Source organism: Daucus carota, chromosome 8 (genome assembly GCF_001625215.2).
Source record: "Daucus carota subsp. sativus chromosome 8, DH1 v3.0, whole genome shotgun sequence".
Lineage (NCBI taxonomy): Eukaryota > Viridiplantae > Streptophyta > Magnoliopsida > Apiales > Apiaceae > Daucus > Daucus carota.
In genome coordinates, this window is record NC_030388.2 from 27,671,455 (window position 1) to 27,687,452 (window position 15,998).

At 33.8% G+C, this 15,998-nt stretch overlaps 2 protein-coding genes across 2 annotated transcripts; both read right to left on the reverse strand.

Annotated features, from left to right (window-relative positions):
• Positions 1 to 4,449: 4,449 nt before the first annotated feature.
• Positions 4,450 to 6,941, reverse strand: LOC108198473 (putative F-box/LRR-repeat protein 23). Its single transcript, XM_017366227.2, has 3 exons — positions 6,559 to 6,941; positions 5,223 to 5,670; positions 4,450 to 4,536 (listed from the first exon to the last, which is right to left on the reverse strand). The coding sequence occupies exons 1-3, from the start codon at positions 6,939 to 6,941 to the stop codon at positions 4,450 to 4,452; spliced, it is 918 nt and encodes a 305-aa protein (XP_017221716.2).
• A 4,503-nt stretch (positions 6,942 to 11,444) lies between these two features.
• LOC108198710 (monothiol glutaredoxin-S10) lies at positions 11,445 to 12,185 on the reverse strand. The gene has a single exon (XM_017366488.2). The coding sequence runs from the start codon at positions 11,912 to 11,914 to the stop codon at positions 11,606 to 11,608; it is 309 nt and encodes a 102-aa protein (XP_017221977.1). The 5' UTR covers positions 11,915 to 12,185; the 3' UTR covers positions 11,445 to 11,605.
• Between the last annotated feature and the right edge of the window lie 3,813 nt (positions 12,186 to 15,998).

Genomic DNA, 15,998 nt, shown 5'->3' on the forward strand with positions numbered 1-15,998 from the left:
AAGGTTATATCTTTATGTGTGTTTGAATGGAATGAGAGGCTAAAATGGAATTAGGTGAATTTTAGTCTACACAAATGTTGCAGAAATTTACGAAATTGCCACTGAGGTGTTGATTTTATTGACTGTGCTCAAAATCTGCAGAAATTACAGCTGGGCAGTCAAGAATAATAAAGATGGACAGAAATTTCTGGATATTATAAAGGGGAAATTCAGGGGTTATGACGTCACTGACAGTAGGAAGTGGGTCCCACTGGAGTTGCCATACTTGTGATTGACAATATTGGACATTCCTAACACATGTCTTAAGTACAACTTGTGTGATTTAAATTGAATTTGTGGCGAGATGAAATGAAAAGTTACTAGGGAAGGGAGGGGAATGATTGAGTACGGTACGGTAGAGATATTTTGGCTGTATATCACCTTATTCTCAATTTTTTGTTTTTTATGTGAAATTATTTGATTTTTTTGGTACATATTTGTTTTTTTTGAATATATAACTATCTGATCTAAAGTTATACATATTTTATAATTTATGGAAAAAATATTTTTGTAAACTTTAATCATGGGATCTTTTTTTTTTTTTTACAACTATGTTAAAAACTTCAACCATATACTCCCTCCGTATCTTTTTTCTTTTCCTATTTGTAATATCGGTACTGTTCATAACATGAGACAAATTACTAATTTACATCTAATCTATAAAACTAAATATAGTCATGAGTGATCTTGTTAGATTCGTATTCACGAGTATTTTAATACGGTGAAGTTTTTATATTTAATGCTACTACGAAATGAAAGATATTAACGATCAAAAATGTGTGTTGGCAAACGTGAAAAGTACAAACAGGAAAAGTATTTAGGGACGGAGGGAGTACTAAAAAGTGGGGGGAGGGGGGTACTCTTTTTTTAAAAAATTGTCAATTTATGAAAATAAATTCTAATTATTCCAAATGGTAAAAGTTTTGTAAGTTTGGTTTCTCTATTAAAAGGCGTAAATTTGATCTATTAGGGAGAGTAAAGCAACTGAAACGTGAGGTTATATACACTCTAGATTAAGTTAATAAGTTTATAATACAAGTTATTAACGAGTATTTATTATTAATATCATAAGGCTGATCGTTGGATGAGTTTATAATGGCTCATTTGGTTTGTAATCCAGGTTGTTAAAAATAATTTTAAAAAACTATATACGAATTTTGATTAAATGAATTTTTATAACAATTAAACTGTAGGTCGGTAATTTTGTAATGTGGATGAATCCAACTTTGGAGTCGATGATTTAATGGCAACATGAACTATATTCAGATAACAAAATTCCTAAAATAATGCCAGTGTTTAAATAATGTTTAATTCCGTACGACAAATTTAGAAAAATGCAATTTCTACGTAAAATATTTCACCGACAGCTTCAAAATCGTGAAGCCACGAAAGACAACAACGTTACATATTCATGTGGGAACAGAAGACTAATCCATAATTAGGTAACCTTTTACGTTTAAAAGAAAATTATCTGAAACTGTGTGTGCACACACACCAACTTTCACTTGTGTCTCTCCGTCTCAAGTCTTATCGCTCTTATCTTTCTCATTGTCTTTGATCCTCAATTTCTCAATTTCAGTGTGCGTGTTAGTTTCTCATGAAAACAAGGCCCAGTAAGTAAGGTAGTCACCCAGCTGCATGGATTCCATTGGCTCAATTTTAGTATGGTTTTTTATATCTTTGTGAACATATGTGACAATTATTTTTGTTTTTTAATTTGACAAATTTTTATTGATAGAAATTTTTATATATGCATGGATCATCATTATTAATGAAATTGAAATCAATAAAACATTCCACATCGATTAGTTAAAGATTATTTGGATCTTTTATAAGCAGAAGTAAAAAACTAATGTATATCAATTTGTTAACACTTTTGGACCGACTTGTGGTGGGTTGTTGAGTCTGGTATGTATACAGTTATGCGCTGGGTTTCGTGAATTTGATTGTGGACTCGACGAGGACGTTGAGCATATAAAACTGTTGTTAACATGCATCCACAAAAACATGACAAATTTATTAAGGATTTTAGTCAATGTTGGCATCACAATTTATGAAAAATAAAAATGTGTCGAATAAATGAAATATTGATATGTAAATCTATGAGCTATCACAAGAACATTGTACCGTAAATTTCTGATTTTTAATTTAATACAAGAATTTGCACTTTAATCTAAAAACGTGAAATAATAATTCTTTTTATGTAGATAACCCTAAAGAGAAGAGAATGGGGGGCCTAGACGCGTATCTGCAATATTTATGGAGCTCATTTGCCTAGTCAAACGAACGTGACGGGACAATCTTAGTTCACTTTAAATCTCTCCCTAATAGCTACGCGTGATCATGTTAGAGCAAGCCCAATGCAATTCTCTATTTTCAACCCCTAAAATATTATATAATAATGATTACCTAAAATATAGGGGACCAAAAAGTTGTTTTGCTCCAATGGTATTCCCTATATTGATCCCTTATATTTCAAATTCACATATGCAGCTGAAATAGAGAGAGAAATTGCAGTGGTAAATGACAGAAAAACAAGAGGATATATGAGCTGGTGATGACATGGAGAATATAGGGGTTTGCTTTTTCATCCCTCAAATAAGGGGTTGAATTTTCTCTCACCTAAAATAAATGAGGGATAGGGAGTTGCGTTGGAGTTGTGTTTTTTGTTCTCAATCCTCAAATATTGTCCATGTAGACTAAATATAAGTAAGGAGTGGGTGCATTGGAGTTGCTCTTAGGAGACTATAATTGTCCAATATATAATTCTGAGAAATATTTAACAAGCAATTCAAGATACTACCTCCGTTTCAATTTACATGTCCACTTTCTAAGATTTTTTTTTGTTTCAAATTAGTTGTGCTTCAATTTTCAATGCAAAATTATATTTCCAAAGTTAATTTCACTCCACATATCTCTTATTTATATTTCCTAGATCAATCTCACTCCACATATTTTGATCATTTAATTATGCAATTAATTGGTGAACATCCCCTTTTCTTAAACTGTGTGATTTTTTAAAGTGGACAGCTAATTTGAAACGGAGGGAGTATTAAAAGAGTTGCAAAGCAATGGATAATAATTGAAATGGTGACATATTTAAAATATAGAAAGAGCAAAGGCATGACTGCGAAATTAGAGGAAGAAGAACGTACACATGAGAGGATCTAGCAGTGGCTAGAATAAATTCAGAGGAACTCTATCTAGTCAGGGATAGTTGTTGAAGCCAAATGCGTAATTATCTTGCTTAGGGTTGAGGACAAAGGAAGATTTTTTTTATCAATTTAAAAGATTTATCGTTTAATATCAATTTAGAGGAGTTGTACATAGCATGTGTATTGTGCCACAAGTATTGAGATTGCACCAGAGTTGCATTTTAACTTTCTCTCTGGGAAGATGAAAATAATAATTGGTGTGAGACACGGTGAAGGTGATGTGAGGTGAGGAATAGAGTTGCACAAGACAGGCCCATGACCAACAATTATTGTACAACATGTTCCTCATTCTCTGCAGTCAATTTCCTTTGTTATACAAACTTACAAATTCTTCACGTCTAGCTATGTTGTACTTCATGTGCACTTGTGATTTTTCATGCTCGCTCTCGGGACCATGGATCATACAATTCCAAGATATCTTTTTATCATAACAAAATTTAAGTACAGTTTTTGTTCATTTTAGATGCTGTCTGGATTAAGATGAAGAATGTGAATAAAGGATATAAGAAAGTGTTTAATGTAAATCGTATGAATATTCATGAAATGGGAAGAGTATGATTTATTCAGCTAAAATAATTGAAATTCTCATCCCCTTTAACCGATCTCATTAATCATGAAACAAACATTTTTCTAATTTATCGTGTGTGTCATGCTTCATAGTTATAATATTATGAGTTTGTCTAGTGTGTGCCCATGGGCACATGCTAAGCACCAAATTCTATAAGTTTAGTGGATTTTTATTAGTGTGGTTGGTGAATTTACAGGGGATCCACCTCCTCCATTATAAAGAAGTAGAAGCCAATCAAAATCCACCGTATTTATAGAATTTGTGCACACACTAGAAAAACCTTAATATTATTAATCAAAAACTAATCGAATAATAAATGTTAAATGGATCGATCATGAATATACGAATACAAGTAGTCAATTTAGAAAGTTAAAAAAAAAACACGTAGGTTTATTTTTGGTGGCTAAACGTACACGTGTGTTGCGATCACTATCTGTGGTGGATAATTTTATTTAACGATTGACCTACTAGTACTTTAGTTTATCAAGATCTATGTAAAATCATTCCGTGTTTTCTTAATCAACGAATAGTGCTGTGTTGTTGCTTTATATATTGGTCGGGCTGCAAAAGGACCTTTGTTCTGAGGTTGATAGTTCGCCAGCTCAACTGCAGATGAGTTGATCATCATCAATAGATTGACCATGTACTTCTTATTGGGCCTGAGATAAACCTTGGGTATACATTTTGGGCTGGACTTAGCTCACCCAAGCCCATCTAGAATCATACAAAATAAGTAAATAACAAACGATAGTAAGGAATTATTTAACAGTTTGTATACGTTTCTTTTCAACTGTTCGACACGCATTTCAATACTCTTATAAAACATAGTTCCGTAACTTATTTTTGAGATTTTCTTTTTCTGAATAAAAATATAACATCCAAACTTTAATTCAGAAAAAGAAAATTTTAAAAATAAATTACACAACTACACTTTACAGGAGCATTAAAGTCCGTGCCGCGTCCCCGTCCCCCAATGTATACTACTCAGGGGGACGGAGGGAGTATATAAGAAGGTGACACATCATTTACCGTTGTTTCAAATTATACCCGACTAACATAGCAGATTAAATTATACACAATCAACATAACTAATATCATCGAAGTAAAATGATTTTGTAATGTCTAACATGTCCTATTTAGTCGATCACTATAATCAACATCATTGGAGATATTTTTATGGATTTAAGGTTCGAACTTCTCCAAACCTTTATCCAAAAATCAGTCACACACATTTAAAAATAAAAATAAAATAAAAAACTCAAACTAAAACATTCTTCTGTAATATCTCCTGATATTGGTTATATTTGTTGAATCCTTTCAAATATGTAGGAAATCTGCAAGAAGATTCCAAATCATTTATCCGAAACATGATATCTTATAGGTTCAACAAATTATATTACCTTGGAAAACCTCATATGCTTTATCTGTTTGCGAACTTTTGTCATGAGATTCGGATCGAGAACCACAAAAATATTATAACACTGTCGAATATCAAGGTATTCGAGATGCTGACAATTGTGGAGAATGGCTGATAAGCCTGCATTTGTCATTCTATTTCCACAGAGTTGCAGGCAGCATAACTGGGGCATATACTTTGCAATAGCAGAAGCTAGTTGATTGCAGACTGGCTGGCAACAAATTTCGTAAGCTCTCAGATTATTTATCGCCAATGACGCGAGGCGAGGACAACGACGAGCAATGATTTCAACATGTTCCGGTGAGAAATCAGGGATGTTGGAGAGCTTTAGTTCTTCCAGAAATGGAACATGTCTTAATATTTGAGTCAGCCGTTGTGTCGAAATATGGAGTTCATAATCATGCTGTCGTAAACGTCTTAACTGACCTGATCTGCAAATTATTAAAATTTAAAAGATATCAAGGAAGCTATGATCAGGTGATTTGCACATCCGCCATAGGTGTGTAATATGTATACTATAAGTGTTATAACTACGCGGAAAAATCTCAAATAAACATATCAACACGGGATTATTGAAGCCATCAAGGGAAAATTTTGAATTGACTTTAAAAGCAATCGTTAGCTATTAACTGTTATCTTTATGCCTAGTGGCTTTTAGTGGTAATTTTTGACCGGTTTTCTTGTAGTGTGATCATCTCCTAGGAGATATCCATTGATAGGCAAGATGAAATAATGAGTCCACTACAACAATAACAGTACTATATAATCTTTGATATGGTTAAAAGCAGGTTCAACGAGAAAAATATAATATAAAAAATTATGTCTTATTAATTTAGGACATATTTAATTACTTTAACTCCAACAATGTGTATAAAGTAGAGAAAGAGAGAGTATGAGTAACAATTTATTGTAAAATCTAGGAGAGGTGTCTTATTTTTGAGATTCGAAGAAGTTGTACTAGTGATAAGATAATATAAAACCTAAATTATAACTCAAGACATCATATAAGGCATCTCTTAGACTTGGACTTGCTCGTGGACATGATAGCTCCGGCTAGTGCCGAGAAGCCCTACGACCATCATTAATCTATTCATTAGGGTTTGTCTAGTATATGCCCATGGGCACATGCTATGCAGTAAGCACCAAATTCTATAAATTTGGTGAATTTTAATTGGTGTGGTTGGTGAATTTGCAGGGGAATCACCATTATAAAGAAGTAGAAGCCAATCAAAAACACCCAAAACTATGAATTTGAGTGCTTAGTGTGTGCCCATGCCGATCTCAGAAAATATAAATTGAAGTGGTGCATGTATAAATACCTTTGACAGACATACTCAAGCAGATGATGATCAGAACCAAATCCAAGAATACAAAAATCCAGCATTTGTCCGCAGCTCAGATCTATCACATGCATGATCATCTTTCGCAAGATCTTCACCTTTTGTTCATCATGACTAGATGGCATTCCCTTGTCCTCGGTCAGCTTATACAATACTAAATCGCACGGAATAGTAACGACCTGCCACGTAAGCGGGTCTTTACAGAGACTGCGCCAGGACTTGCACACTTCCTTGACGTTGGTCAAGATATCGTAGCAACAGATGCGCTGCAGAATCGAGACCATCAGATCTCGCGGAAGATCTAGCCAGTCTCGGCTGTTCTTCTTCGCCGGGGAGTCTTGTAAGATTGGGGAAGACGCCATATTTTGAAGGGCGTGGCTAGGGTTTATACACATAATGCCCTGATGTTTGGCCAAGAAGATGTTAAATTATTGTTCTGTTGGGCACGTTAAATAGGTTTAATTGTTAAGATCCGAAAGCTATGGAAATAAACAGGTCGATGAATTATGTTTTTATGTGAATGTTTAAATGCACTATAATTATAATAAAAAGATATTAAAATATGCATAATTTAAAAAGATCCCTAAATCGTTCCAAATATAGAGCGATAAAGCAAAACTCCTAGTAGTATCTTTTAAGTTTAGTAAAGTTAAGATAGGAGAATGTCTTGTACTACCTCCGTCCCAAATTAGATGACCCGTTGACTTTGGGCACCTAATTTTAGGTGAATTGACCGTCTATTTTCGAAATTTATTTTCTTATTTTTTCTTTTGTAAATAAAAATTTCATATTTAAATATTTATTTGCAAAAATAAAATTTTAAAAATAAGTCATGTAGCTATGCGGTCAATGAACTTTAAACTGTGTGTCCAAAGTTAACGGGATCATCTAATTTGGGATGGAGGGAGTAAAATAAATAGGCTTCCGAATCTGTTTTATTTTGGTATTTAAATATATTTTAGTTGCAATCGAAAATTTATTGATACATATAATAATTTAAAGAAACATGTATGCATATCGAAATACATACTAACTTTTTATATATTTCTAAGAGCATCTCCAACCATGAAGACCCCTTAGCTAAAAGGTGAGTTATCATGCCAAAAATAAAAAATTTAGCCAACCACTTCAAAAGTTCACACTCCAACCATAGTGACCTGTTGTCTATAAATTTAGCCAACCGCTTATGGATGGCTAAATTTGTCGAACCTCTACAGGTCTGTAAGAAATATGTAGGAAGATTGCACATCATTTATTACCATATTGAACTGATATATTCTATTTCACAATCTAAAATATTAATAACATACTATTTTTAAATTATAGCCAACCAATATAGCCAATACCATTGAAGCGAAATGTCTTACAGGTTCAGCAAATTTTACATAACGTCATGCAGGTCCAATTTAGCCAACGATTATATCCAACACCGTTGGAGATGCTCTAACTTTAATGATATCATAATACTCCGTGCAATGCATCAATATCACTCAAGCATGTGTCGTTTTAATAATTTGAACGAAGTCTACACAAAAAAACAATAAAAGTAATAATTTGTATGAAGTATGAGTATATAAACATAAACATAATAGATATACAATCTTAATTTTATTTAAGAATAGTCTTATTAATTTTATTCAAAAAAAGAATAGTCTTATTAATATTTCATTTACTGATTTATACATATTAAATTAAAAAATTTCACTTTAATGAAATTTCGACTAGAACTGAAAATAAAATGCTGGAGAAAAACAGTTTTGAATTTTATAAGAAAGATCTTATTTTAATTACAAAACTTATATGTATTCAGTTTAGAGTTAAAATAATATAACATATAGTTTATATCTAAATATTATATTATTAATGTATATATATAACAACCGAATTATTTTTATTATATAAAGGATATAATTATACATATATAATTGATTGAAATAATATTATTTAGATAGCTCACAAATTTAACCCTCGTGAGCTACTGTACCAAATAATCATATTATCCCATTTATACTGATTATATATAAAAATATAATATTGTAATATAAATATAAATATTTTTTAGATTTAGTTATGCTTTTTTGAATAAGGAAAATAATTCAATAATAAAAAGTCATACGGCATCTACATACATGATCGAAATTGAACAAACGCATAATAATATCGTTGTTGAATCCTTCCATCTTGGATAGGCAATCAAACGATTTTTTGAAGAGATATATACATATTGTCATCCTCCAACTGTTGTTTTGAGCAATCGACCATAGATGTATCACCATAATAACCTTCATTACCGAATCAACACCATGAAAATCAACACAATCAAAATCGTGCAGATCTAGAATCCCGGACATGACGAACACTAAAGAAAATAAAATCAAACTCTCACACAAGGAGAGACCAAACAAAACCCAAATAAATTGGGAACTTATTGACAAAAGCAAAAGATGAACAAAGACCGCTAAAAACAAGAAAAGATTGGGGCTTTCCACCGGTAAAAGCCGATGGAAGCCCCTCAGATTATAGAGGCGGCGGCTACTTCAAGAATGGAGAGAAAAGAGAGAATTAGATTTAGTTATGCTATCTATATTTTATTTTGGTCGTGTTTGTAAGTTAATGGTTGAGGTAAAATAAAAAGTGTGGGGGTAAAATTTGAGGTTTGGGATGTTTCCGAGATTTGATCATTTCAAACCGTTAATGCTTGTTTGATAGTTAACGGAGTGAAATAGAGATTTTGGCTCAAAAGCTAATTTTTAAAAAGCTATTTTGATGAGTGTTTTGGTCAAAAGTTTTGGTATGTGTCATAAAAAACTTATAAATCAAACAGCTATTTACCAAATATTTTTACAAGAAACCGCTAATTTAATCCGTTAGTCAAAACATCTATTTCAATCAGCTCAATTAATTGGTGAAAATATCTGATTTAATCCGGCTAACAGTTAACCGCTAATTCCCAAAGAGAGCTTATGTGGGCGCGTAAGATAGATATTTTCATCATTATTTTTAAATGTATTTTAGAATTAAATTATAAATTATAAACTACAAATATAAAGAAATTGATCGTGACAACAAACTATGCCCTCATCGGCACGTGCACCCCCTATTATGAAACTTCAGTTCGTTGTTACGGGGCCTTAGCATGATTCTTACTAATTGTTTAGTGGATGTAAAAAAAGTTTAGCAACTTTACTTTGCAAAGATCCTACCGGGAATGTCAATACAAAATGCGTAATGGATGATAAGGATTCAAGAAAGTGATGGTTTCTGAGAAGTCCGCGTAGCTGCATATGTATGCACATATATTGTGGTCCAAATCTTCACAAAGTATTTGAATAAAGTGTTCTCCAGAATCTGGATTCTGCATTTATAGCATAAATAATCAATCACTCGGATTCTATTTTTACATTGTGGCTAGATATACCTGCAATGTATCGCTATCGATATCATTGATAGCAGGAAAGAATTTTGCTTGAATTGTATCACAGGGTATATATATGAATGTATAATGTTCGGGGTTAGCCTAAAGATTAAGAACCGCGCCATTTGGGCGAATAGCAGAACCACAGGTAAGTGATAGGTGAATAAGAATAAAATTTTGAGGTGCTAGTTTGACATGCAATTGATATGCTAATTTTGCTCTCTGGGTTAGCTAAGAAACTCAAAATCTAGACACAGTTCAATTAAATGGATGATATTTTCATTTTTTCTGAGGAGAAAACAGGGCATCAGAAAGAACTCGTCAAAAACTATCAAGTGACTACCCAATCTCCCCGGAGTCTATTCTCCATTAAAATCATTAATATATATCACTATGTTAAATTTTGGAAAATAATTATATGAAAACTTAATGAAATCCTAACCAACAGACGATGTGTGAGCCACGAGGATTACAAAAAAGAACTAGAACCGAATATTACACAGAAATATAAAAAGATTGTATTAAACACATCGTTTGTTTGTTAATTTTTCATTAATGTTTTTCAAGATTTAACAGAATGATATATGTGATTATAGTGGCTTAAATGAGTCCCGTGGAGATCGGGTAGATTTATTTGAGTGATATATATAGTGATTATAGTGGCTTAAACGAGTCCCGTGGAGATCTGGTCTTGATAATTTTTGATGAAAATGGTGGACACTTTGATATAATACCGTAGCATTATAGTGTCCCCGGAGAAAACATGGCACAGAGGAGGGTAAATTGCAGACATACCTTGCCTCTATGGCTCTAGTCTACTTTCTGGTGTAGAAAGCTTCCTAGAGCCTGTTTCCGATATATCATATCTGCATATTCCTCCCAAGTGCCATTACGTCACCTTACTTTTTCTGGTGCACTTAAGAATCTGGGAAGGAAAACTAATCAGGCTGAACATTTTATCAACGCAACAATCAGTATATTAAGGCCTCCTTGCCCCGTAAAGTTTAAAGAGTTGGACCAGTTGGTGATCTGACATAGCCTTTTGCATCCAGCTGACTGGAGTTCTAATATCATGCCATCAGTTCTATATTTTTACAAACTGATAAATTTGAAAATCGATAACAATTTTTTAGTGTAATCATTAGGCATCATATCATAGATTAAGCGCGTGACATAGATGAGATTATGTATTAATTACTGCTATTTTTCATATTTACATAATAGGCCCCGTTTGGGAATTAGCGGTTAGTGGTTAGCTGTTTGAATTAAATGTTTTGACTAGCGTATTGGATTAGATGTTTTGACTAGCGGATTGAATTAGTTGTTTCTCGTAAAACTGTTTGGTTAATAGCTGATTGATTAACTATTTATCAATAGATTTTTCTGTTACTCATCAGGGGCAGGGCAAGTATCAACACGTTATGTTTGTATTACACGTCGCCTGTTTAGATTTAAGGATCGAAGATGCTGCTGATGCAGATATTTAAAATGTCATTCTGCTCAATTACATGTAGAAGAAAGGACATTTTTCTCAAGTATATGTAGGAGAAAATAAAACTGACTTCAAGTGTTACATTAATGATCATCAGTTCTTCGACACAAGTACTGCTGCTAAAGCCATAGAGCTCCAGCATCTTTGAGCAACTTCTTAAGTGAGCCATTGACATGAAGAGTCATGACAGTAGTTGCAGAGCCTACAAATTTCCCTCCAATGAACACAGCTGGCACCGCAGGGCTGCACCCTAGCCTCATAAGCGCGTACTCCATCTCCTTTCCTCTGGAGTCTTGGTCGAGCTCATGAATCATAGGACTCACTCCTTGTTCATAGAATAGTCGCTTGATTGCATGGGACATGTAACATGAACTCTTGCTAAAGATCACTACCGCCTTTTGTGAACCTAAATTTGCAATGCGATCCATAACCTTTAAGATAAACGAATACTAGACCAGAAAAATGGTTGCTTACTTGATCTTTAAAATGTGATGAGAGGGGAACTAGGTGGAGAGAGTATTAAATTTGAGTGTGCTTAGACTTTGGTAAATATGAGCTCGAATTTATAAGAGCTTGATGCCTTGAGGGTGGTTGGTTTGAATCATAATCTGGGAATATGTATGGGATTGACAAGATGGAATGAAAATTCGTTGAGATATTTGGATATGAAGATGCTAAAGATGAATAATAAATATGCTCCGTTTCAAAATCCTGGCCGGAGTGGCTATCAACATACGTTACTATATACGTAGTTGTGTGAAGAATCCATAAACTATTCAGATAAATTTGGAAAGCACACTTGGGAAAGTAGATCCATGAACCAAAAAAGAACATTAATTTGATTCTAAGGGCAACCGGCCTTTGCTTTAAAATGTGCTGTGTGTCTAGTGAATGGAATAAAATTAAAGATGGAGCGATTAGCATGAAGATGGAATGTCAAAACTAGATGTAGCATTATGTGTCACGGATTGAGATATGCACGAGAGACGGGTCTTTCTGGAGAGTTGCATATGGCTATAGTTGATCATCATTGTATGTGACAGGCCTTATTCTCTGAGGTTTCATGCATATATTCTTTAGAGATGTGGCCTTTGGCTCTTAGGAAGTGAACCATGATAATTGAGCAAGAGAACATTGGAACATAATATAGAACAGTTGTAAATGAGAGAGTTGAAAGTTAAATAATACTTGGAAGTTAAAAGCTTCCATAGGGTGAAATAGATGACTAGGAATATATGGACAAGACTCTGATTTTGGGGGAGAACCAAGTGGTGGAACAAAGTAGATGTTCCTCAGGCTTATATCCCATTCTCTATTATATAATTACAGCAGGTTTAAGATTCAGCATCTTAGGTTAATTGATCAACATACCGCAGACATAAAAGAGGTATTATATCAAAGCGCACATCATTCTCATCAACAACTATCAAGGGACTACCCGATCTCCACAGGGACTCATTAAGTCACTGTAATTACTATATATATCACTCCGTTAAATCTTGAAAAAATATTAATGAAAAAGTTAACAAACTGATGTTCTGTTTGTTGCAATCTAGTTATGCTTCTTTGTAATTTTCAGTTCTAGTTCTTTTCTATAATCCATGTGGTTCACACATCATCTGCAATTAAGTTTTCTGTTAATCATTTTTCAAGATTTAACATAATGATATATAATGATTCTAGTGGCTAAAATGAGTTCCAGTAGAGATCGGATAGTCACATGATAGTTTTTGATGAGAATGAGTGTCCAAGTTCTTTAATACTACGAGTTCTGCATTTTAGTAATAAGGAGGGTCTGAGACTCTGAGTTAAGACCAGGGAAACTTCTGTTTAAGATCTCAACACCTGAGACTCCAAAATTTTGGAGTTTTTTTTTTTTTTTTTGCAGATTTAATTCAGAACATTTTACACACACACCATGTATGCTAGGACACCAAAAAAAAAAAAAAAACAACTTAACTAGAGCCCTTAAGATCCAAGATAGAGCCAGGAAGAATTGTGGTTTAAATAAATAGTAATCAATAATCATCTTCCTCACTCAACTCATCTATCTGCCATGCAGACTCTTTCGACTCCTCCCGGTTTTCACAAACTCATTTCGGCCTCTTAGTTGCGCAATTCTAGATTAACCGTGCTATTTTTCATCGATTGTAGTGTTTCACATGATACTAATACCCTGTAGGATGCATTCATCTGATACTACATATGTAACATATCAGATTCAAAAAATTATGTTGGTTTGAAAATTTTCCAGCTATCACAGAAACTCTTCCACTGTTCTACTTCCGCACATCACGAACATATGCATAATATGTCTGCAGGCCCAAACAATATGAAATGGATTCAGATTTTCTCGTTATATTCATCATCCCAAATTTTTTCAGCAGGCCTACAAATCTTCATGACTCCTTGTGAGACATGTGTATGCACAACTTTAAATCTAAATGGGTGTGGTATGCGTAAAAGTGTGTTTGTGTTTGCGTGTGTGAATGGACGGATTTAGGAAGGAACACATGCGGGCGTTCCTTCAAAAATTTATCATATTTTATAGAGTAATTGACACTTTGCATAAGTTTAGGCGCTTTTTCGATTTGGTCTCAAACAATTTTTTTTGGCAATATGCACCCCAAAGTTTAAAAAGCGCTTCGATTTGCACTCCTTTGACCATATTCCGTCAAATTGACTGTTAAAATTAACAGAGGCAGGGGTAAAATAGTAATCTAGGGGTGGGAAGAGGGGTTCGATGATAGAGCGGTTGTATTTTCTGATGTTACTGAAATGTAATTTAACAGTCAATTTGACGAAATATGGTCAAAAGGGTGCAAATCGAAGCGCATTTCAAACTTTATGGTGCATATTGCCAAAAAAAATTGTTTGAGACCAAATCGAAAAAGCGCCTAAACTTAAGGGGTGCAAAGTGTCAATTACTCTATTTTATAAAATTATAATTTATAAAGGTCGCTTTCGAGAAATACTCTGTAACACTTTAAAAAAATAATTCTAGATCCGCTCATGCATGTGAGCATACATTAGATCAAGCCACAGTAGATTCGATTTGTAGCAATAGAAAAGACGATAAATGTTTGGAATAGGGGATAATCTAACTTATTCGACGAGGTTCTAGTCTAGTCGCGAAAGCCAATGTCCTGTATATAAATATATAATAGGTATTTACGTTTAATCCTCCTCCTCATTTTTAACTCATCTGGATAAAAAAAATGACTGTTGTTACTAATCAAATTATTTGCAGAAACATACTCCGAGCTACTGGCCTGCAAAAAATATTAAAAATCAATTTACTAGTTCTGTTAAAATAAAAAAATAGTTAAAAAATTCTCATTTGTTTTTCCAGCCTAAACTGTTTCTTCTCTCCCCTTCCCGATATATTTTGTTCATGTACAGAGCATACTCTGATGATGCATCTGAGTATCTAGAAATGCAGCTCTCCAGGGGGCCACATTTTATACTTGCTGTTTTCCACATTATTTCCAATTCTTACAATCGTAGTTCTCTTTGTTGTGGCCTTCCTTTCCGTTTTCTTTTGTTAATTCCACACGAATATTGCCATGGACAGCTTATAGATAATATCAAGGTCCCAATTGGATAAAATGCAGATGCCTTGTAGAAAGATACAGCTTAAAGTCGACTCCGCGGACCACAAATTTAAACGAAATTTGAGTTCACCAGGTTAAGATCTTACACTAATCCTCTGTTCAACCGTTCAAGAATTAGCATAATCAGTCATTTGTGATGAATCTACGTGGTTTTGCGCATAATCGTGCATTCATACAAACTCGCTATCAACTAATTAAGATAGCAGTGCACGAGCATTCCATTGTGAGGAATGAGGATGATGTAAGTAACATTTTAAGTTTTATGCAGGATGAGGACCACAACCTTTAATTGGGCGTGAGGTCGGATTTATATTCTATTTGTCTACGTCACAATATGCTAAACTCGACCACATTTATATCCTACCTGTCGCCCTCAGATTATGCTAAACTCGACCACCTAAAAGTCTTCATATTCGTGGCACCGAGTTTAATAACTTTTCTCCAATTCAATGTCATCATCATCTGAGTGTTGAAATATAACATAAGATCCATTTGGGACCTTCAAACACTTTAAGGTCTTAGGTGGATTGGTTCTCAACATGGTATCAGAGCTCTGGTTTGACAAAAGAGAGGGGATATTTTGGCCAAACTTACATTTATGAAAATTGAGAAATAGCAATCAAACAGATGATTTCATCAAACGTCAAGGGATACCGAGTCTGAGATGACAGAGCATCTTTATAAATCTTCATCAAATCTTACTAATTTGTGAAGCCGCAGATGATACCACCTGTAGGTCTTGGTCATCGTATGCAGAGATTCGTTGTAGTGCAACCTTTTATCGTGTGTTATCCAACAAACTCCTACATCCCTATCATATAAAAATTCTGCAATTCTTCTACTAAATTACTCTGTTCTAACAAGAATATCTTGCGGAAAAACTGCCCATTTACCACCT

What these genes read in the sequence shown, in the direction of transcription:
- LOC108198473 (XM_017366227.2), bottom strand. Translation starts at nt 6,941, where the DNA reads ATGGCGTCTTCCCCAATCTTACAAGACTCCCCGGCGAAGAAGAACAGC. An exon ending in CTTGAGTATGTCTGTCAAAG is followed by an intron (nt 5,671 to 6,558) that starts GTATTTATACAT and finishes AATAATTTGCAG; the next exon opens with ATCAGGTCAGTTAAGACGTT. An exon ending in AGCATATGAGGTTTTCCAAG is followed by an intron (nt 4,537 to 5,222) that starts GTAATATAATTT and finishes GTATGATTCTAG; the next exon opens with ATGGGCTTGGGTGAGCTAAG.
- LOC108198710 (XM_017366488.2), bottom strand. Translation starts at nt 11,914, where the DNA reads ATGGATCGCATTGCAAATTTAGGTTCACAAAAGGCGGTAGTGATCTTT.